The 23783-nt window shown below is 36.5% G+C and overlaps 1 protein-coding gene across 1 annotated transcript in view; it reads right to left on the bottom strand.

Moving 5' to 3' along the window:
- LOC113233244 (protein vav) overlaps positions 1–23783 on the bottom strand; it is an 84317-nt gene that overhangs the window by 29084 nt on the left and 31450 nt on the right. Inside the window, exons 3-4 of the mRNA XM_026468286.1 lie at positions 20865–20924; positions 3090–3237 (exon numbers count right to left, since the gene is read on the bottom strand). Coding sequence (XP_026324071.1) covers positions 3090–3237; positions 20865–20924 — 208 coding nt within the window. The remainder of the gene's footprint in view (positions 1–3089; positions 3238–20864; positions 20925–23783) is intronic.

Genomic DNA, 23783 nt, shown 5'->3' with positions numbered 1-23783 from the left:
GTGAGATGTGATTAAAGAGGCGTCACGTGTGCAGTTCGATAACTGCACACGTGACAGGCAAAGCACATGCAGCGCATTCGCCTGATATGTACACACCCTTACTTAATAATGACAAAAAATTCAGTTTCAATATTTTTTAACCGACTTGAAAAAAAGGAGGAGGTTCTCAATTCGACTGTGTTTTTTTTGTATGTATGTTACGCTATAACTCCGGTTTTTGTGCACCGATTTTCATGATTCTTTTTTTTGTTGGAAAGAGGGTACCTCCATAGTGGTCCCATTTAATTTTGAAGAAAATCATCCACCTCTAAGGGTGGCTGTTTGTATATATATAATAGCGCCTAAATTTTATTACAAGGAGCAACTAATTTAATGGTTGATTTTGCTATTCTCTAATTCAAGGCGCTTTTCTCTCTCAATATACTTTGAGTAGTGAGAACCGATTTTTATTATCTCCTATGTCAAGTTCCGTATAGTGGCGAGCTAGGGGATAAGTCCAGGTTTGCGCACTTTCCGGTAATCGATTTCAATAAATACTTGGCAAATAGATGTAAGTCCACGTACTATTGAGGTCGGTTTTTTTAGTATTCTGTACTGAGATTATTTATGATTTCCATTTCTGTAGACACTGAGTACGGCACATTATTACAAAATTAAAAAAATGTCGCAGCGTCAGACTCCCATCCAGGGAGTCTACCCTCGTTCTCCGTCCAACATCCATCCGAAACAATTACTGTCAAATACTCGATATAATTAGAAGACAAATTCAAGTATGAAGCTACATTCGGATCATTCATCTTTTAATTTGGTCGAGTGTGACTTATTTCAAAGTCAAAGTCAAAGATTATTTATTCCATAGGTAAAATAAATTTACACTTGAAAACGTCACATTTAAGCTACTGCTCGTTCACTACGCTGACCTCCCTGAGAAGAACGAGCAAGAAACTCTAGGGATTGCTCTTTTCAAATAAACTTAAATGCTATGGAATACACTTTGAATCAAATTTGTGTGGATTCTGGAGCCATGTCGTCTTTCCATACATCTTTATCTAACACGTAGTCTTCAATTTTGTAATATGATTTTTCGATCAAAATATTTTTAATGTAGTTTTTAAACTTAGGAAATGATAAACTTAATATATGCTCCGGAATCTTATTGTAAAAACGTATACAGTTCCCCATAAAAGAGTTGTTTACCTTGGTTAAACGAAATCGTGGTACCATGAGTTTGGACTTAGCTCTAAGGTTAATATTATGGATATCTTCTTTCTTATTGAAATTATGTATATTTTTACGGGCATATAAAATATTTGAGTTAATGTACTGTGATGCCACAGTCATGATACCAGCCTCCTTAAACTTTTCTCTGAGAGATACCCGAGAGCCTAGACGGTACACAGAACGAATCGCTCGTTTTTGCAATACAAATATGGTTTGAATATCTGCCGCTTTACCCCACATGAGAATCCCGTAGGACATTATACTATAGAAGTAACTAAAGTAAACTAGCAGTACTAACATCGGTAAGCTCACGTATTCTGCGGACTGCGTATGCAGCGGAGCTTAATCTGCTGGCCAGGGACGATATATGTGAAATACTTCACAGTAATTGTTTAGACGATGTCGGACTGAGAACGAGAGTTCAGGGCCTGCAGATCGATTCAGAACCTTACGATAACTCAGTTGTTGACCGATTCCGAGACCGACAACACCCGAATTGAACGTCAAACTGTCGTATTCGAAGCCGAACCGAATTGACGTCACAACCGTACGATTACTAGAACTTCTCAAACGTCCTATTGTTTACAAAGCAAGAACGTAACATGGAAATCTTTTATTGTTTTAAATAAAGTCTGGATTTTCTTCAATTTTAATAATTTATTTTAAAGCAAGACTAATGCATTCCTATATTTTAGGTCTTTAACTGTATATAAAAGGATTTCATTTTTCTTATAATCTATATTCACCGACTAACTCCGTAAACGCTGTCGGATAACGATATCATATAGGAAACCGAAGCGAACATTTAACGTGAATGTTCTGTATAGCTCGGAAAGCGCCCTTCGATTCGAAAACGATATCTAATCGAACGATTCGGTTAAAATACCGAAGAGTTCTGAATCGGGGTCCAGGTCTTCGGTCGATAAGTGGGCGATCACCCTACAGTGACTACGAGATGTTAATCTGGCAATTACGGTAGTGCTCCGTTACGATGTATTTGTGAAACGTTACGTATGCATGAATTCACATATGCCCCCGACGGTGTACCCTTGTCAGTTATCGAAAACTATTTCGAGTTTGAGTAAATGTCACGGTTCAAACTGTAAATGGGTCATTGCCAGAGTTAAAGGATAAAGTGCGACCGTAGTTGTGTACAGTGCCTCGTAACCACTCTATTTTGAGTTCAGGTACATACATAGATTTCACGCCCTTTTCTCATCTGGGTAGGCAGAGACTACAGCCTTCCGCTTGCCCATGACCTGACCTTTCTTTGACTTTTTCTTGAACGTCTTCAGTTTGGTCATGGTAATCTCTCCACGGTAAGCAAGAGAGGCGTGGAGATTCATAGTCTGTGCCTACCTCAATGGGAACCCAAAGGTGTGACTATACATGTTATTATAATAAAAAGAAAATTAACGATCTCTTGCAATGGCATCTCTTGCCATGGTTACAAAACAAGAATTTATACATTTTATCTTTTAATGAAACCCGCTACAGAGCGCAGTTGTGATGGAAGGCGAAAGTATGTCAATTTGAAATTTGTCATAATGAAAACAAATATCGTATTATATCGTATCGTCCGAAAAAAAATCATTTCTAATAACGTAAGCACGGATACGATGAAGACTCATAAGGAAAAAATTTCATTTCTGTTTAGGATTTAAAATAATTTTGCTTCATTAAATAACAATGCCGCACTTCACGCTTCAATGTCGTCAATTCAAAGCCAAGACGAGGTTATTCTCTGTGTCAACGATAAAGGTTTTCTGGTACACCATATTTTATGAAAATCTTGCTTGCTATTAATTTCTCACTCCAAGCCAAAAAAATAAGCAAAAATAAGTAAAAAAAAAACAAAACCAGCATACAGAGTTGAAAGCAGGCGGGTGTAGCGGGAGGCGGGGTTCGCGAGCAGCGCTCTTGACAACGCAGAGGTCGTGGTAGATCTCCTCATCGTGGATGCGCGCGCAGTAGCTCGCGTACTCGCCTTCGTCCGTGCTAGGCGCGCACGCGTTGCTACGAGAGTTAGGATGTCATTTAAAAAGTATCACCAAGTCCTAGCGAATAATGTGAATTTGAAGGACCTTTCACATTCGCTCGGATTTGGTGGCTCTTCAAAATTAGAGAACGCAACGTAGAAATTAATTCATCGTAGCTTTCTCACCAATCTTTGTTGAATTAGAGTGACTTGTCCTTTGATTTTGCTTTTCTATAATACTTTGGTAACATAGGAACGTAAGATATTGTAGCTCTTGCAAGCGCACACGCATTCGGAATAATTGGAGATACAGAGATATTAGAAAATAAACTAGAATCTCATGGAAAACGTATAATATCTCATCATCTCTTTAGTAAATGAAAGGTATGTTCGATCAATCGTTTTTCATGATATTCTGGTTAATGTTGCTTCATTGGGATAACGTAAAGTACAAACGACATTACGCAATAATAAACAATATTCTACTTTCAAATCCACACTACTAAATAACAAAAGAAAGTCAACGCCTAACACACCAGAAAAACTGCAAAATAAACCAATAAAAACTGCCAAAACAACGCAACTACTCGGCTAATATTAGATAGATTGACAAGTTAGAAGCTAATGTGCCGATGATATTTAATAAATCCATTTGTGTTAATATACCGTGTCAATTGGCCATTAAACAGGTATTACAACCAGGCGCTATAGTGCTCCAATAACTTTGTTATGAAGGTTGTATAACCCAGTGTTAGTTGCCGATATTAACTAAACCTTATACAACTGATGAAACATAAACTGCACAGCTTTTCTATTACTTCAATGTTTATAGCTCGTAGTCTGAGGAGTTTACCCATAATTTCGTTCGACTTCTCTAAACTTTTATTTTTGGCTGCGTCTTTGTTACAATTCTCATCGAGTTCATTATTTATGGTGTTATTTGGCCACAGATTCCAAACAGCATACGGAAGGATCCATACTTACTAATTTTAGAATAAAATTAAGGATTTCTCGATTTTTTTTTAAATTGACACGCGTGATCAAAGATAACGAGTAAATTTGTAAGAAACAGGCGATCGATATCGCATTTTTTTCCCTAGTACATTTTATTTTGGTGAGACTCTATTGAAAATAAAGTTTTGTGTTTTGTGAACAGAACATAGTACATTAAAGAGCTATTTATAATTGATGTATGCTAGCTCATTTTATGAAAAGAGCTCCGTCGAAACGATACATATCTCAGAAACATTAGGCAAAAAAAAGCCCGTGTGGATATCTTTTTTCCGGTTTTTTTCAAGGGAGCACTTAGCGATTTTTCCAAGAAACACATGTACTCATGTCCGGAACTCAATGTAGTAGTCAAATTGATTGGAAATACTCAACCCTACCTCCTCATTTCGTTTTCACCATCACTTCCGGGCCACCCAGTAGATCGACATGTGTACAAAAACCGAGCAAGTCTCTTGTTACCTTTAGGCAGTTCGGAAAAAGCATTGTGTACGTCCGGACTATCGACACAAAACACAAAACGTAAACGTCTTTTTCGATCTTATTGCCTGGACTTAAAGCATTTTCTGACCAACTCAAGCCGAATCCGCGTTTGTAGTTGTGATGATGTAGCTTAGTGGGCTAGTTTGCAGTCTGTTTACGAAGCATTGGGTCGCGAGTTTACACTCCGTTTTTTTTAGTTTTATGTACTTACAATTTTAAGCACGTATGGTTTAAAAATGTGTTTTTTTTATCTTATGTAGGGTAATTTTTTAAGTACTAACAACCCCGCAGGACTATATTACTAACATCAAACACAACAACTTTTGTTCCATGACTTTTAATAATTCACCACATTTAACTTTCATACAAAATAGATCGCTCCAAAAGGAGATAATGGTAACTCTGTGCAATCGAATGCAGGAGCGCGGGTGAGAGTTCAGGGAAGACGCTTGCAATTTTAAAGGACAATGGAAAACTCCCGTATAAATGTTTGTCGACATAATTTGTATGCGTCTGTTTACGAAAAATATGTGAAAATATAGAGTTCAGATTCCTGAACAAATTTTGTTTTACGTTTACTATTCTGAGATATCTGGAAAGATATTCCAGTTTGAATTTTTGGAGGTAAAGCGTTACATTATTTTTTATACTGGTATGGCCAAAAGGCATGACGTTAAGCCATAACACAAAAAACTGAGATAATTAATACACACCACAGACTGTTGTACTCGTAACTCGGATACAATTTTTTTTTTTTGGAAATTTTAATGTGCTATCTATCCCTGATTTCGGGAACTGTGTCATTGTTATTTATTAACTATCAAATACAGATTTAAAAAGGGTCAGTTAGTACAGAAAAAACTTAAAATTTTGTTTATGGTAAATTTATTACGTTGTGTAAAAAGTCATTGAACAAAAGCCGTTGTTTATGATGTTAGTAACATATTCATGTAAGGTTGTTAGTACAAATAACCCTGTATATTTAAAAGCCCTTTCAGCCTATATTATTATTATTGATGTGTAATATTCGAAATGACAACATCTTCAAATAACCACTTCTACAAATGACCACTTCTCGAAATTACCATTTCTTTAAATGCTACTTCTACAAAAGAACACTTCTTGAAATGGTCACTTCTTGAAATGGCTACTTCTTGCATTTACCACTTTTGCAATTCTATATATTTTGGCTTCGGATTAGGAACATTATTACAAGTTTGACGATGGATCTATAAGTATATATTATATTAGATATTGCTTATTATTGACCTGGAGGATATCGTCCCTCCGTCCATCGCAACTGGATTTCGCAACCATTTGACAAAACAGGCAAATAAAACATTTCATTTTCATTTTTAGTTTAGATCTAAAAATAGTAAAAAGCCAAGGTCTAAAAATAGTACAAAGCCAATTTATAATTAAAAAATAAAAGGCCATTTCAAGAAGTGGTCAATTTGAGAAGTGGTCATTTTTAAATATGGTCATTTCTCATTGTGGCCCTAAACCGCTCAAAGGTTCGGTATACGTTATCTATAGCGAAGTTCAAATTCTTTCTGTATTAATTATTATTGTTATGGCTGTTTGTACCAAAGCATACATATTAAATAAAAAGAGATCCCATCTCATTCCATATGTCGAGTAGACATCGAAATGAATTTATTAATCTACGTGATACGCACGTGTTGGACACTAATAAAGGGTGCATTTGATTATTCAATACACGCATTCGATTAGATTATTTCGAGTACCGGATATACAAGAGGGGTTGTGAGTCGTTTCTGTTAACACTCACGTCCGTTATCTATTAAGTTATTAAAGACTTTTAAAATTGATGTTTTAGAGCGCATTTTTTAATGGACGAGCTCACGAGGGACTCTCAACATTGAAATATAGAGGCGTCGATGTTAATATTTTTGTTTTTCAAATTATAGGCAAATAGCTGTTATCGTTTAGAATTTACTCTTACAACGCGTTACTTTTGATTAACATATTGGGCCTAGAGGACGGTACCTTGGGACATATTTTTTTCAACTGCCCTAATATTTCTGTCACGCTTTATAGCTTACTACCTCCAAAGTTCCCCCGTTCCACTATAATAATATAATTAATTTATTAATGCCGGACTGCCACGCAGAGGTCCCAGTAGAAATATAGGTAATTTGTGGTTGTCTATATGTGTGTCCATGGTAACCGCGACATAGGGTTTCCTTTAAATATTGTCTTTTGTTTTAGATTCTCATCTCAGTATTTCCTTGGATCAACCCATTGACACCGGTTAAAGTCACAATAGAACTGTTTTTTTTTCTTTTTTTTTTCTTTTCACCAAAATCATCATCTCATGTAATGATGGAGCCATATATATATAAATAAAAAGTGAAGTGATGTAATATACGTGAGTAATGGAAGTGGCTTCAATATTAAACATTGCGCATGAAATCAAGGCACATTACCGCAATAACCTGTCAATCTATAGCTACATTCAAAGATTGCAGAGAATAAGTGCTGTTCTTTGTCAGATAAGGCTTAAATGATCCCAGAAAGTAGAGTAACAAAAAAAACCGCTTTACATAATCGTGGCCTGTTGTTTTTGCTTAAATATTATATCATCTAATTACCTACACAGCAAAATGAACCCAATTCTAAACGAACACACGTTTATTTTTAACAAAATACTTATTATTTATTTTCAGAAATTTATTACTTTATGATAAATATTTAGTAGTTTGTTGCGTACGGCAATCTTAAAGCTGGAACGATGTGTGTCTAAGGCTGAGGTTTACAAAACGAACTGTGACTTCTGAGCCGAGCAAGTTTTTAACCGACTTAAAAAAAAGGAGGTGCTTCTCAATCGGACTGTATTTGTGAACCGATTTTGATGATTCTTTTTTTGTTGGAAAGAGGATACCTCAGTATTGATCCCATTTAAATTTGAAGAAAATATACCACTATATATATATTTAGGGGCTGAATCCGGTATCGCGGACTTTCCGGTAACCTATTTTAATAAAACTTAGCAAATGGGTGTGAACTTTTAAGATCTATTTTTTAAATAAAAAAGTTATTCGTATTTACAAAACGAACTTGGCCAAAGCATAGGCAAGAAATTAGGAGGCACACTCAAGACTCAAAAATTAATAAAACTTCATTTTATGAATCTCAGCCTTAGTTCTTTTTTGAACACGGTAGACTGGAGAAGAATATCAGCGGCACTGAGAAACCATTACCAGTTCATATAATAATAATATTTAGGATTAGATTCTCGCCTCTTCTAATAATTTTTTAATTTTTAAATGTCAGAGGTTGTATTCCCAGAAATGGCACAGTCGATCACAGGTAAGCTACCAGGTTCAAGAACCAGCGAATGATACGCATCGAGCAGTACCGCTTTCGATATTCAACCGCATCAAGTTTTTTTATATAATATCAAGTGACGGGACGAAGAAGTCGTGCGACTGAAGGTAAGCTACACGCCTGTCCATAACAGTTGCAGTGCCACTCAGAGCTTTAAATCGCAAAGATCTGAGGGGCACTGCCACTGCGCCCGTCACCCTGAGACATAAGTGACAAGGCCTATGTGGCTTCAAAAATGCTAACATTACTGCTGGCAGAAATAGGTAAGGTGGCAGTACTTCCCTGGACGAACTCTTTCACAAGGACCTCTACTGCTGCTAATAAAATAAAAAATAAATAAATAAAATAATAATATAGTTAATAATAAACACTTATTATTATATTTTTATACCACAATCGCAAAAAAGGTGCAAAACATCCGCAACGTTGATAAAACCAGCACAACTTAGTAGTAAACGCAGGTACGAGCATAAGCTTCTGATAAGCCTGAAGTACGTAATTAACAAACTTTTGTAGTTAAGTAGGGTCTAAGTTAACAAGTCATCGACAAACTTACTCGACGAGAGGGGTTCGCTGTAGTTGCATCAAAACAGAAGGGTAGTTTATCTCGATACAAGGAACCTAGTTTCGCATTGCTATTAACGCGTGTGTATTTGCCATCCTCAACTGGCGAGTTGGAGATGTGTGTTCAGAGGTTGTGAACCGTCTTCAGGCTATGTTTGTAAATTGTGGCTTAAGAGTAAAACTTACAATGAAACAGAGGACTTGCTGGAAGTTATACATAATTATTTTTATATAGGTAACCATTAATGTATAACTACTAATTATTTTATTGTTAAATATAGAAAATCTATTTTTAAGCTGTAATATAAAGAAATTTGCCCAAAAAGATGCCTAAACTACAGGTATACATTTACTTAGTTTAGGTATCGCAATTAGACATTAGATGCTAATAATAAAATGTATAGCTTTACTATGAAGAATGTACAAATTAGATTCCCTTCTTAATTCTTATTTCAATACTGTAATAGCTTTATTTACATTTTGTTTTACTTGTATTAATTAAGTTATATTGTAATAAATTTATCTTTATCTTTATGTTACGTGAGAATTGTTGTCACGAAATTCGTTATAGCACCATACTCATGTGTGTATGCATACGGTGCCTTTTTAATCCACTTAGGGATATTTTTATATTCCAGCAAGGTTACAATTATTGTACTTAGTACGATTTGAACGGTTCTTTGAAATTGTTTTTTGAAAAAAAATCATCGTTCTTTTGGGACAATAATTGGGAAGTGGGAATGCTAACGTATACTAACAATTTGCTAGACATACGCAAGCCGTTTTATGGTCCGTTTGAAAAAAGTTATGGTGGTGGCCAACGTCACATGTGAAGCTGACCACCCCACATTGTATAAAAAAAATTTATCCGATTATACCTTACTAATTGTTAGTTACTTACTTATGACGATATACTAATGTTTGCCGTAAGAATCACTAAAAGCTGTCTCGGGGTGGCAGTGTGAAGTTGACCACCCCAAAAGTAAAAAAAAAATCACTGTTCCCGAGGATATTTACGTAGAAAGTGGGAATACTGGCGTACAATAACTACCTGTTTCGGTCATTTCTGGGTTCCGTTTAGTGAGTGCTCCACTTCACAGGAATGTGGTATAGCTTCTTTGTTTAAGAGTTCGTCCAGGGAAGTACTGCTATCTTTATAGATTTTAAGACTTTCGTGGTTATTCACTAAATGATTATATGATATGGAGCGTGTAACCGTTCCGAAATATCGGGAAAATAAAAAGAAGTCATACCGTGGTAAGAAACCTGATACCAGTGATAATCATTTACTGCTATCTTACCTATTTCTGCCGCAAAACGCAAAAATCTGTGAATTTATAAGTTCCGGTTTCGAGGTGTAAGGGTATTGGTGAAACTGCAGGCTCATGGGACTTGCCAACTTATGTCTCAAGGTGGTGGTGCAGTGGCGGTACCGCTCCGATCTTTGCGATATAAAGACCTTACCACCCACGACTTTTCCGTCCCGCCACTTGGTACTACGAAAAAAGACTAGTTTTTTACTATGGAGAGCCCATAGAGATCTTGTAATATAAATCAATTTAATTTATTTATTGAAATTGATAATGTAAAGCAATGTACGAGTACATAATCCAATACAGATTTTTCGCACGTTGTACTTTCGTCACTTATACTAAATAAGAACGTAGTAGGTAAAACATATTATATTCCTGGGGTACAGCATAACGGTGAACATGCTAAACGATTTAAACATCTATTGGAGAGTAAAGTTTAGGCGTGAGCCTGCACCTCTGACTCAGAGCTGTGAAACCACAGCGCACGGGTCTTATTTATCGACTATATCGTCGCCTTTATATTATAAAGCAGTATTGCAGAATACTACGATTTGAACAAAGCATACAGCGACGAATTGAGGAAGCGAAATTTTATTGTCAATAAAAATTACTTTAAAAAAATGTATCGTCATAGCTGCCAACTGTCAGCGACGAATACTATGTAGGGGCTTCAAATCGAACTATAGCCGTTTTTTCCTGGTGTGCTATTGACACGTATTTACCCATCGTTAATAAAGTTCCGCGCTTTTCGAATCGATACCTCCAATTAACACTACGCAAATTATATTTTTCGGTCATTTTCTGTTATTTTTGTAAATAGCTATATTTATTTAGTAATATTATGCTCCCCGAATTTTGTGAAAAAAAAGTAACAAAAAACAAATTTCGAAAACAAAAACGAAATTTAACCAAATAAAAACAGAACAGGTCGAAAAACTAAGTTGGCGTATTGTTCATTGTTTATTGGAGGTATCGAAATTCGAAAATTAGATTTTGTATTTTGTAATCGATTTTTAATTCATTAAAATTATTCTTAATTTCAAATCATTTTTATGATTTCACGATTAGATTTTAGATTTCTTAATGGATTCTTTGTATCAATATTTTTGTCAGAAACAGCAACAAAAATCCGTTTACAACGCGGCATTGACCGCGAGATAAAAGGCGCTTTAAACGTTGTAAAACCACGTTTAAATGATAATACAATACTCTTCTCTTTTCCGTGGTTAAATTTTATCGCGTTATCAATTCGAAGTAACTTGTTAGGCAAGTTACATCCGCGGCTTGTTCAAACGATAACGATTTGAAGGCGCTTTGTTAAAGTGGGTTTCTTTAAAGTCCGCCGCATGATTTTTTGACGGAATTGAAGAAAGAAAAATGGATACTGGCTCTAGAGGTTTCAGGGCTACGTAACTGTAGAATATAAATTTTTAATGGGTATTGTTTTGTGTGCAGTGAGCATGAAAACAGTTCGAACGTTCGAACACTGAATAAAACTGACCCGTAACAAATGAAATCTTAAAGGACTCAATCACAACATGATTAAATTCAGCTCTGATGTTTTGAGTCAATCAAGCACAGTCACGCTGCAAAAGTTTTAAGTTAAGAGTCTGAAGATCTACCACATGCAATGAAACGTAGCATTGACCGAGTGCTCCAATGGGATTGGGCGAACCACGTTGTACTGTGTAAATTTGGCAACGTTCTATCAATACTTCGCAATAGAAAGAACAGAAGGCAAACTAAAAACTTAACGATATATATTTTTTTGTTACTAAGTGATGGAACGAACAATTCATGCGCCTGGTGGTAAGCGACACGCCTGTCCATAACAGTTATAGTGTCACGAAGAGCTTTAAATCGCAAAGATCTGAGGTGCACTGCTTCTGCACCAATTCTCCGTTTGCTCGATTTGCCAGCCTCGTCGATCTCTACCTCTACCTCTACCTCTTGAAATGGATATCTTCGCAGCCTCATTGCCTCGCTTCAGGAAGCCAATATTGCAGTTTTTGGCATATAAGTGAATATTATTTGTAATGTATATTATATTTATTTTATAATTTAACTTGTTAATACAGTAAACATATGTAATATAAGTACAGTAAAAAAAATACAGTAAATTAATAATAATTGTCTTAATTTTCATACTCTCATCATGCATGTTCACCTGTAATTGGTTAAGCATTTTAACTGTAACACCCTGTCGAATGTGTGTAAAATAGTGTTGTAATCGAATGTATTAAGCGTTGGTGAATTTAAATAAATAAATCACCCTAAGACATAAGTTGAAAAGTACCAATTTCACCAATACCCTTACCCATTGGCGGCAGTACTTCCCTGGACGAACACTTTTCAAAAGACGCTCTAGTGCTACTGAAAAACACAAAACAACATTGTTCGTAGTTAGCAGTAGAGCTCCTTGTGAAAGAGTTCGTCCAAGGAAGTACTGTGAACATTACTGTGTTCCGGTTTTTTAAACTATTAAATTAGAGGCACGTGACACTTTTGCGATTTAATTTTTTATATCTCTCGTGAGTTTGGATGTAGTTTGTGGTCGTCTATGTGTGTGTCCATGGCACCCGCGATACAAGGTTTCCCTAGTGCAGGGCCATGAGTGTGTGCATTATTATAATTATTGTTAAGTTTATCTGTTTCTTTTATACTCTTTTTATTGCGAAGTATCGATAGAACTTGTGTTAAATTTACAGAGTACAAATATTTGTATTTGTATTTTAATATTTTTTAAATGGAAAGTAGGCAAACGCGTTTCCGTAGATATTTTTAGTTTGTTTGACAGGTCAGATCAATTTGATGCTGGCCTTACCAAAATGTTTATAAAGAGCTTATTTCGTTAGTGTCGATGAAAACAATATAACACAAGATTTTATTACACCACGTCTGTCTGTTGCGCCGCCGCCTACAGATACTCTGCATTTTCGCTCCAATTATTTTAAGCGCAAGAAGTCAGATTGGATTGTCACTCGCTTATTATGCACGTAAACTCGCTCCAAACACTATTTTCTGGTACTTTCTACTCTTTTTTTATGTGATATCATTGACCAGTGATGGGATGAACAAGTAATGCGTCTGGTGGTAAGCGACACTGTCTGTCCATAGCAATTGGAGCGTCACTCAATTTTTTTTACATACAATATAAGTGCGCATTTGACCTCCATCTCTCCAGATGGAAAGTGACGATGAGGGCTATGCACACCTAAATAATGCCTATTCACGTTCGGCTTCAAAAGGCCCAAGTTATAACTTTCAGGGAACAAGTCTGCAGGGAATTCCACTCCATAGCCGATCGCCATATAAATGTGGAAGCTTGACGCGAATCTTTGGAATATCCACAACATAAGGGGGTAGGCTTGGGTAACCTACGCCTAGTCCCTCGGTGATGGAAAGACTCCGAGCTTTAAATAGCACAGATCTGAGACCTTGAGACATAAGTTGACAAGTCCCATGTGCCTGTAATTTCACCAGCACCCTTATTCTTCAATACTGGAACACAGTAATGCTTGGCGGTGGCAGAAACAGGTAAGGTGGCAGTACTTCCCTGGATGAACTCTTCCACGAGTACACAGCTACTGAACTACTCGTTGACTAGTAGCAATATTTCTCAGCAATCTTGTAATGTGACAACCATAACAGTTATATGATCTCAAATTCTGGAGTCAGACTAGAGCACATAAGTAAAAAACTAACATAATTTATATCGAGTTCTCAGGTTTTCAGGCGATTGTTATACATAGGAAATGGATTTTGATCCGAAATAACTTTTTTATAAAAAAACCAACCCCAAAAGTTCGTAGAGTTACATCTATTTTGCTCAGTTTTATTGAAATCGGTTATAACCGGATTCATCCCCTAGTTTGCCACCCTTAGAGTTGGAATATTTTCTTCAAATTTAAATGTGACCAATATTGACGTACCCTCTTTCCAATAAAAAAGAATCATCAAAATTGGTTCACAAATTTGAAGTTATCGCGTAACATACATTAAAAAAATATACAGTCGAATTGACAGCCTCCTTTTTTTGAAGCCGGTTAAAAATAGTTTCATTTCCGACATAGGAAATGAAACTATTTTTCCGGATTTAAATAGCGTATATTTGTTTTTTTCAAACAAACCGACACATAAACCTACACATTCAATGAAGTTTGACAAACCCCAGGTCCTTGCAAAAGAAGTCCGTTACCTACCCAGGATGCTGCGAGAGGCCATTGAAATTAAAAAACATCCTAATTTCAACAGGGAAGATGGTTTCTCCGTACCACCAGTTTGGGCTCCAGTATTTCCTCTAATGAAAAATCCCAAACAGACATAAGACTGCAGTACCTACTAATTAATATGTTTTAGTTTATTCTAATTTCTATTAATAATTAATAATAAATTGAACTTAATAAAAATTCATTCAATAAAATAATTTGTAAAACTTAATATAGCGTAAATTGGAATGTTTTCTTTGTAAAATTAAAAATAAGGTATTTAATTAATAACTATTGTGACTATAGTGAAAAAATAGGGTGGTTTGCATCAATATTAGACATAACTGGTTGAAGACTGTACCACCTCAGTCAACCGTGACCATGGGACCTGTAAAGGGCCCGACATGTCGGTTTGTTTGAAAAAACAAATATACGCGATTTAAATCCGGAAAAACAGTTTGATTTCCTATGTGTAACAATCGCGAAAACCTAAGAACTTCATTTCCGACGTCATTCATTTAAACTTTGAACTTATCATTCTTTCATCTTCCGACATAAGCAACACGGAACGACAAACTTTGTATATTTTTTTACTCCGGGGCACCATCACCACACTCATAGACCGAAAAAGAAAAGTAAATCGAGAAAGAAAGAACCCGGAATTTCAATATCTAGCACCCGCTGTGCTAACTGCTGTCGAGGTCGTCATTATATTGAAATTATATTGCTTTCATCGATGCTAACAAAAATTCTCGAGCTCTTTATAAACATACAAGTAATCAATTTGTGTAAGATCAGTAACAATATAATATAAATTGTCATATTCGGGAAAACAGACAAAGTTTTGAAATTTAATATCAGAGACGGAAAAAGCAGACTATAATTATTAATACAAAGATCGTACACTTAGAAAAAATTCCTTCTATCCGGCCGTATTCGACCCGAAATCTTCGAGCAAACCGTGCCAGACGCTGTGCCAACTAAGACACGGAACGTACCAGCGGACCTCACGAATGAATCTTTCTATGTGCTTGTTGCCGGATCTTTGTAAGCTAAACTTTAATTAATAGAGGCAATAATACCAACGTCTAAAATTTCAGAATGATTAAAAATAGAAAGTACAAAATCAAAATAACACAGCTATGTTTTACGTAAGAAAAAATTCTTCTAAATAAACTACCTTTATGCTTTGGGCACACGGAGAGATTGTGTCCGGACCGGACCGAACCGTTAGATATGTGGAGCGCGATGGGAAGAGGGCGTATAGGGAGCAAGCAAAATAGGGAGGGTGCTGTAAGTGCACCCAGGGTGACTCTTCTAAGGCACTAGCCTTGTGACGGTGTGACCTCCTTACACCGTCATCCCACCTTTTTGTATCACCTCTTTCCACTTGTATCGTATCCTTTTTTTCTTTTACTTGTATTTAAATTGTAAATTTGAATTGTTCCATCTTCCTTCGCCTTCACATTTTGTTTCGTACCACGGTCACTCCCTGCTCGACCGCCACAGCAGTCGGAGCTGTTTCAAATTCAATCGCGTATAATCGCGATTAAATTTTAATAAAATTTTGGTTCTTTACTACGATTATAATCGTCATTAAATAAGCTAAATCATGTGTAATAATCTATAACAGCATACAGCCTTCATATACCTAAGATTACGTATCTATAATTCAGCTACTCGGCCCTTTTAGGGGTAAGTAAGTGCCTTAATCATAAAGTGTAGGGAGTGTTTTATACTATTGTACCTGTTTTTTTACATTTACCTTTTTATTGTTACAACCCTTTCAGCCTTACAGAGAACCGGATGAAGTCCGTGCAAACGCGCTGATCCGGGGTTAGGACCTGACTTAGATGGTCCCTGTGCGGGTTCAGACGCACAGGCTATAGTGTGCCATAGTGTGCCATAGTAGGCCCTTCTGGTATATCCTAAGGATCGGTAGGGAGGGTCACTATAATCAAAACTACCGTGAAAGATATGGGGCTGTGTGGCCTGAGCATTAGAGAATCTGGAAATCTCGGAACCACTTCGGAGTCCAATTCGAATCCGAGAAGATACGAATATCGCTCGTAAACCTAGAGATAAAAAAATTATTCCTATGACATTTCGGACCGTCAGTTCTCGAAATCGGAACTTATTATAATCGGACGTAGTAAGCTAACGCTCTTACTTACGTAAAGTAATTGCCAATTACACATCAAAAATATACAACAAAATACAATGATTCCGGGATTTTAGGGAGGCATTATGAGTGCACTTTATGTGTAAATCTTTCGAGGTTTTGGTAAATAAAAACTGCCTATTCTGATCTCTGATTACGACGCCGCTCATATTGGTAAGGCTATTTTGGAGAGACAAAATCAATACAGTATTGTGTGCTAATTGGACTGTAAATTGGATGGCACTCGACCTATTTAGTTGCTAAGAGCTCATAATACGGGCTTACGATATTGTCCTCCAGCATTTCTTTTTTTTTAAATACCAATAATCAACCTTTTAGCGTCGAATGAATTAGCCTTTACTGATTTTAGAAAAACGATATAAAAGTTTTTCATGATATGAAATCAAGAGACGAACACTTCGTGCGCCGTGAAAGCTACAGCCTGTCCATAACCGTGCCTCGTTAAAGTTTTAAATCGCAAATATCTGAGGGGCACATGTCTGTGGGCACTGCCACTGCACCCGTCACCCTGAGACATGAGAGTTGACAAGGCATCAGCACCTTTACCCTTCAAAACCGGAAGGCAGTAATGCTCACGTTACTGCTGGGCGGCAGGATTAGGTATGGTAACAGTACTGCCGCCGTTAAAAGGGCGCTTGTGACAAAAACTCAAAACCGAGAAAGAAATGTTTAAAGAAATTAAATTAAAAATATATACTCTTTTCTCTTGTGTTAACTTCATACCTTATCCACCAAGGAAAAAAATAAAAATAGTGACAAATCGGTATCTCGGATACTGATCACGTCAGTATAAACAACATTTTGTTTTAAAAAAATGTCACATGCGCTCTTTCAACTTACGACGACAGAGTACTTCCCTGGATGAACTCTTACGTAAAGCATTGTACAGAAGATTACAAATTTACATTAGGAAATCCAATCGAACGATTCGGTTAAAATATCGAAGAGTTCTGAGTCCTGTAGATTTTCAAGGTCAGAGTGACTAGGTATGTACTACGTACGTACGTAAGCGTGTGGTATCCCCGTCCACATCTTTACTTTTTATATAGTGAGTTTTTGAATAAACGTACCTCATGTTCAATAAAAATTTAAGTTAAATCAGTATGCATAGTTTTACCAACGGTGCGGTGTTTATCGATTAAAATTAACTATATAGAGAAACGATAAGGCTCGTCGTATTAAACCAGTATTTCCAACAACAGTAAAATAAGCCTTATCACACAGAGAACAGCACTTTTCCCCAATCCCAAAAAACCCTAACACTAACATCCTCGGGCGTGGCGGAGGTAAACTTGACGTAGCAGAGGTCTTCATATATTTCTTCGACGCGGTCTTCGCATGTCGCGCTGGGTATCGTGAACTGGACCCACGGAACTTCAGGCTCAGGCTCTGGATCTGGGACGTCGTCGTTGTACGCAGGGGTAGCCTCAATAGACACGGATGCGCTACTAAAGTACATACCGCGTGTCAACACTTGTCCATTTGTACATATACCTGACTACTTCTCTACAGGTGCCTAGAGACATGCTCGATTTTTTTGACCATCGACACGCGTGATAAAATAAAGGAGTAAATGTGGAAGTAACAGACGATCGATATCGTGTTTCTAAAGGATCGCCACTGTGAATCGTTTTTGTCGATCGATAAACCTGGTGATATCTATAGTCTTGTCTTTTTTGAAGACGGAGTAAAATGACACTACATTGTGCAAAAGTGTTGCCCGTTTGCAAGCAGCTAGTGATTGCAGTCGATAAATATTACATCGACTATCGACTGAACGTTGGTTACGCTTATGTAATAAATATGCGAAATTATTTTCTTTGATTCATCATCGGCTTTTTATACCTCCCACTAACGGGCACAGGTTGATTTTCAAAATTAATTCATACATACACTAAAGAAGTCTGTGTATTAAAAATATAAATAGGAGACATATTTTAAAGTTCACACATAATCAAATCCGCCTGTCGTTACTAAAATGTGCATGACTAAAAATTGATATTGATACTAATAGACCTACTGTTAAAATAAGAATACAATAAAGCAATTAGCAATAAAGCAGTCATTAGAACTTCGTAACATTCACAATTCAGTCCTTTTCATAATCTATCGATAAAACTGTCGACAACTACCACATGACTATTTAAAATTTTACGAAAACTGGTAACCCTGCAAATGTTATTGTACTCCATCTTTAAAAAGACACTACCTATACTAAATATTGTTTCATTTTTCACTATTTACCGATCGCTAATAGGCGCCAGTAACGGTCGATAAAATCTGAGCAAGTGTGTAGGCACCTTATGAAATCTTATATCAAAAACGTTAATGAAATAGTGACTCAAGATATACAGACTTATAAATACTGCAAAAGTTTGTAGTAACATTGCTTTGACGCAGTGTGTTTTGTACAATATGGTACGGCGGTGATGTCTTCATTTACACATTACGTGTTCGTCTAGCTGTTCTAGAAAAGTTGTAAAATAACAGTAGCAAAGGGCGAATGGCAAATCGCCACCTTAAAACCTTCTATGTGCACTTTGTAAAATGTTACAGGAAATGTATTGTGTATACTCACACACACTCACTCACACTCATACACACACACGCACGCACACAGACACGCAAGCACGCACGCACGCACGCACGCACGCACGCACGCAAGCACACGCACCCGCACCCGCACACGAAGGTTTTAATAGTAAGGCGACGATATGTACAACATTTGCATTCAATAACTATGTACCACCTAAATTGGGAGAATAAATTTGTTAACGAAGCCATTGCTAATCGAGTTATGTGTATGGTCCCTTTGCTAATGAAAGATGAACAACATCGGTCATTAATTTTCCTCATTTTATTATTACTGTGATGTGAATTTGGAATCGGATTGTAGCGTTTTAACTCTTTAAGTGTTCTACCTTTGCGAGGCGAGCGGGCCCTATGTAATACTGAGAATTGATAACGCGGTGATAATGAATTATTATCATTATCTAACAACTCATGGTCTCTGTGTTCCTTCATAAAATTGAGGCAATACAAGATAGATATCAATTTCTTTTCAAGTATTCTGTTCTATTTCCTTAATGGCTACTTACAATAAATACAGAATATTTTTTGGAATATACGAAGACGTACACACAGGTCAGTAGTTGGCCTGTCTATATTTCAGTGCAAACGAGAGTTGATATTTATAAGAGCTGTACCGCTAATGTGTTACCAGGAATATATGGCCCTTATTTCGTCTCTATTTCTATATACTCGATGTGGTACTTCACAGATATTAACAAAACTGCAAGACTTTTTACAAAGGATAAGAAACATTACAACAGTATTTTATGCAAATGTCTTTGTATAATGAGGGTTCTTAAATTCGAGTACCGTATTTACGCGTAATCGACAAAGCCTCGTGGTCTAAAATAATTAAACAGCGCCAATATTTAATGTACCAAATTAAAAAAAAAAATTTAACCCATTTATTAGGGTGGGCAAAGGTTCCACTGTACAGCCTCTTCATATACCTAGACGAAAGCCAAACAAACGCTACAAACCAAAAACCAATGATATACAATAGACCTTAGCCAAGTACCGCATATATTTTAACTAATCATTTTTTTTTCATAAAGATTTATGGCCCGGTTGCAAGACTTGTAGATCAATTTAACCAATCAGGAGGCAGTATAGTTGATATTTTAATTAGCAAAAATACGACGTTCTTTTTTTGAAACTCTATACTTCTGTGTACAGAACTTTAAGGAATTTTTTCAGCTTAGTGGCGAGTACCATATACAATACAATTTTGATTGAGAACTAAAAAGAGCGCTTTTATGAAATTATAATTGACATGATAGTAATTTAAAAAATAATTGTAATGTTACAATTAAAAGTGATGCCACACGGGAGCGGGCGGTGCGTTGCGTCGTCGCAACGCTGTGATTTCAACGCACCGAGTGCCATACGAGCAATAGCTCCGTGCTCCTGGACCCTTGTCCGATGTGCATGCGATCCGTCGCCTGTTCAACGCACCATGTGGCATGTAGTTCATGTTTATAATAATATGTAATACAACGCAGCGGCACAAAGCAACGTCGTCGCAACGCCGACGCAACGCATCGTGTGGCATCGCTCTAAGGAGCCCGCAATCAAATTAGGTAATATTATGTCGCTAATGCAATACCTACACAATAATAACCTTTTATTTCATATTATCAATGTCACAATATCACAATTTAAAATACAATACCAAGGGATAACATGATCGTCACTAATATAAACAACAATAATAATTAATATAAAACAAAAAAGTATAACAAAAAAAAGTTATATAAAATATTGTCATAAAAGTAATGTCAATAAAAAATAAAATTATAAGTTCTTTAAAAACATTCCTCTACACTGTTGTGACATTTTTCGTGTCACATTACAGGATTTCTCTATTCAAGTCATGAGTAGGTAGTCAATCTGTTGCGCATGCCTCCTTCCGAGTTACGCTCCGATAGTTTACATAATTATTCTAGCATTATGAAAAAATACGTGCTTATAATTTAAATACTTACACAGATTGCAGATCTTTGTAGATGTCTTCTTCAGATTGTGTCCGATGTGCCGAAAAAGGCCTGTGAACAAATCAACATTGTCATAACGACACACGCAGTTTTTATAACGGAGTGGTAAATATAAATAGCCTATAACGTTGGAGGGAGATATTGCAAACCACTTATAAAGGGTTTTTCAACAAGAACTTTGTTTTGTAAATTAAAATAAAACAATAAATTTAGATGACAACGATTTAAATTTTTATTGTGAAATTATGAATGAAAATGATATCTGATAATATCCACCACTACCACAGTTACAGATGTCGATTCTTTCATCAAAGTTTTTAATCACTTTTTGACAAAATGGTGGGTCTATTAGTTAATCACTTCACGAATTTCATTCATTCATCATTGTCATCTAAATTTATTGTTTTATTTTGATTTACAAAACAAAATTCTAGTTGAAAAACCTTTTACGTTATAAATAGAATGTAAACACCTCGGAGATGTAAACAGGGATCCAATTATTTGCTGGAAATTGAAGATGGAATTTCGAATATATTAAGGTATTTTTCCTGATCTCGGAATATACGATGGCACATGTAAAGAAATTAAAATGTTGTCTTCATTTTCTTGCCTAAGGCCATAACGTTGTTCAATATTTTTTATAAGCACTACGTATTCTATAGCGTAAATCATAGTTTCCCAAAGTGGTCCCTATCGCCCCCCAATAGGCGCTAAAGAGTCCTTGGGAGGGGCCTCGGAAGGAATTGGGAGATGGGAAATATCCATATAAAAAAACTACAAATATAAGGTGAAGGAAGAAGTTCGTGTCGTTTTTTACAATAGTTGGCTTTAGAGTCGCATAATTTTATCAATACTCATCCTATCAAGCCATGTTATAGAGCATTTAATTAAAAAGTGAGAGTCCATAGATTATTTAAAAAAAAATTACATTTCTCAATTCGGCGCGAAAGTAATTGCGTTTTAAAAATGAGCCAAAATTGTGAAAAAATCCGATGTATTTTACAATATCACTTTGATCAAGGCTTCGCAGGCTTGTACAAAAAAATTGTAGTGTTTATGGTGAAGATGCTGTATCAAAATCAGCAGCACACAAATGGTTTGCTCGTTTTCGCTTCGGAAATTTCAATATTAAGGACGCGTCACGTTCTGGTCGACCAACCGTTGAAAAAGTTGATGAAATTCTTAAAAAATTCAGGAAGACCGGCGCATTTCATCTTACGACATCGCTGCGGAACTAAACATTGATCAAAAAACAGTTTTAAACCATTTACATAAGCCTGGATACAAAGAGAAACTCGATATTTGGGTACCTCATGAATTGTCAGTGAAAAATTTAATGGACCGAATTAACAACTGCGAATCGCTGCTCAAACGAAATGAAATAGAGCCATTTTTGAAGAGATTAATAACGGGCGATGATAAACGGATCACATACGACAATAATGTGACACAAAGATCGTGGTCCAAGATGAATGAAGCTGCACAAACGGTGTCCAAGCGTGGATTGACGCCACGCGAGATAATGCTTTGTGTTTAGTGGGATAGGAAAGGTATCGTGCATTATGCCCTGCTCCAACCAGGTCAGACGATTGACTCTACTCTTTATTGTCAACAACTAATGCGACTAAAGTGTGCAATTGAGCAAAAGCAGCCAGAGTTGATCAATAGAAAAGGTGTCGTCTTCAAGACAATGCGAGACCACATAGGTACATATTTAACGACTCGGCAAAAATTGACAGACCTTGGCTGGACAGTTTTGATGCATCCACCATACAGCCCGGACCTTGCCCCGTCCGCCTATCATTTGTTTCGCTCTCTACAGAACTCGCTTAATGGTGTAAAGTTGACTTCAAAAGAGGCCTGCGAAAATCATTTAGTTCAGTTTTTCGCCCAGAAATCCCAGAAGTTTTACGCTGATGGTATAATGGTTTTACCAGAAAAATGGCAAAAGGTGATCGATCAAAATGGCATACATTTAGTTTAATTAAAATATAAGAAAAACATATTTGTAATTTGGCGAAAAAACCTCACGAACTTTTTCCTTGACCTGAGATTTGACTGAGAGAAAATAAATTAATATAGATTTATTTTTTCTTGTGATTTTTTGTGTTAAGTTAATATGAAAATATACGTGTTTTTAACATGCTTTCAATTATTTTGTCTGGTGGTGGGCGTTGAGCCTAAAACATTGGGGATTTGGAACTCTTGCACAATTTGACTATAGCAGTGGAACAAGTAGAATAACCAAGAGAGGTTGGTTAGCTCTCTCTAACAGCTGTCAACTTTTTTTATAATACTAAGTGACGGGACGAACAAAACATGCGTCTGGTGGTAAGCGACACGCCTGTCCATAACAGTTGCAGTGCCATTCAGAGCTTTAAATCGCTAAGATCTTTGGGACACTGCCACTACGCCCGTCGCCCTGAAACATCAATTGATGAGTCCCAAGTGCCTGTAATTTCACCAGCACTCTTACCCTTCGAAACCGGAACGCAGTTATGCTCAAATTACTGCTTGGCGGTAGAAATAGGTAAGCTGGCTGGTTAATCCATTACATTTCAATTAGAAATTCAATCAGATTAAAAAATCAATGCAATTGAAATCAATTGCAATTAAATTTAATATAATACAACAGCGCCTTGTGATTTTTGCAGAATTTGGCCAAGGGAGTGGGAAAAGTAGAAGAGCGACGAGAGGTTGATCAGGTCTGTCTGTCTTACAGCTAAGCATGTCAGCTACCAGCAAAATACATCAATTAGTTTGATGAACTCACTTGATACTCTTTGCCGGCGCCTTGGGACTTTTGCAGAGTTTGGCCAAGGGAGTGGGACAAGTAGAAGAACGACGAGACGTTGATCAGGTATGTGTGTCTTACAGCTAAGTATGTCAGCTACCAGCAAGATACATCAA

The sequence above is a fragment of the Hyposmocoma kahamanoa genome, unplaced genomic scaffold, assembly GCF_003589595.1.
Source record: "Hyposmocoma kahamanoa isolate Upper Pololo Valley unplaced genomic scaffold, ASM358959v1 78, whole genome shotgun sequence".
Lineage (NCBI taxonomy): Eukaryota > Metazoa > Arthropoda > Insecta > Lepidoptera > Cosmopterigidae > Hyposmocoma > Hyposmocoma kahamanoa.
Note: the sequence above shows the minus strand (reverse complement) of the source record. Positions and strands in the feature narration are given on the sequence as shown.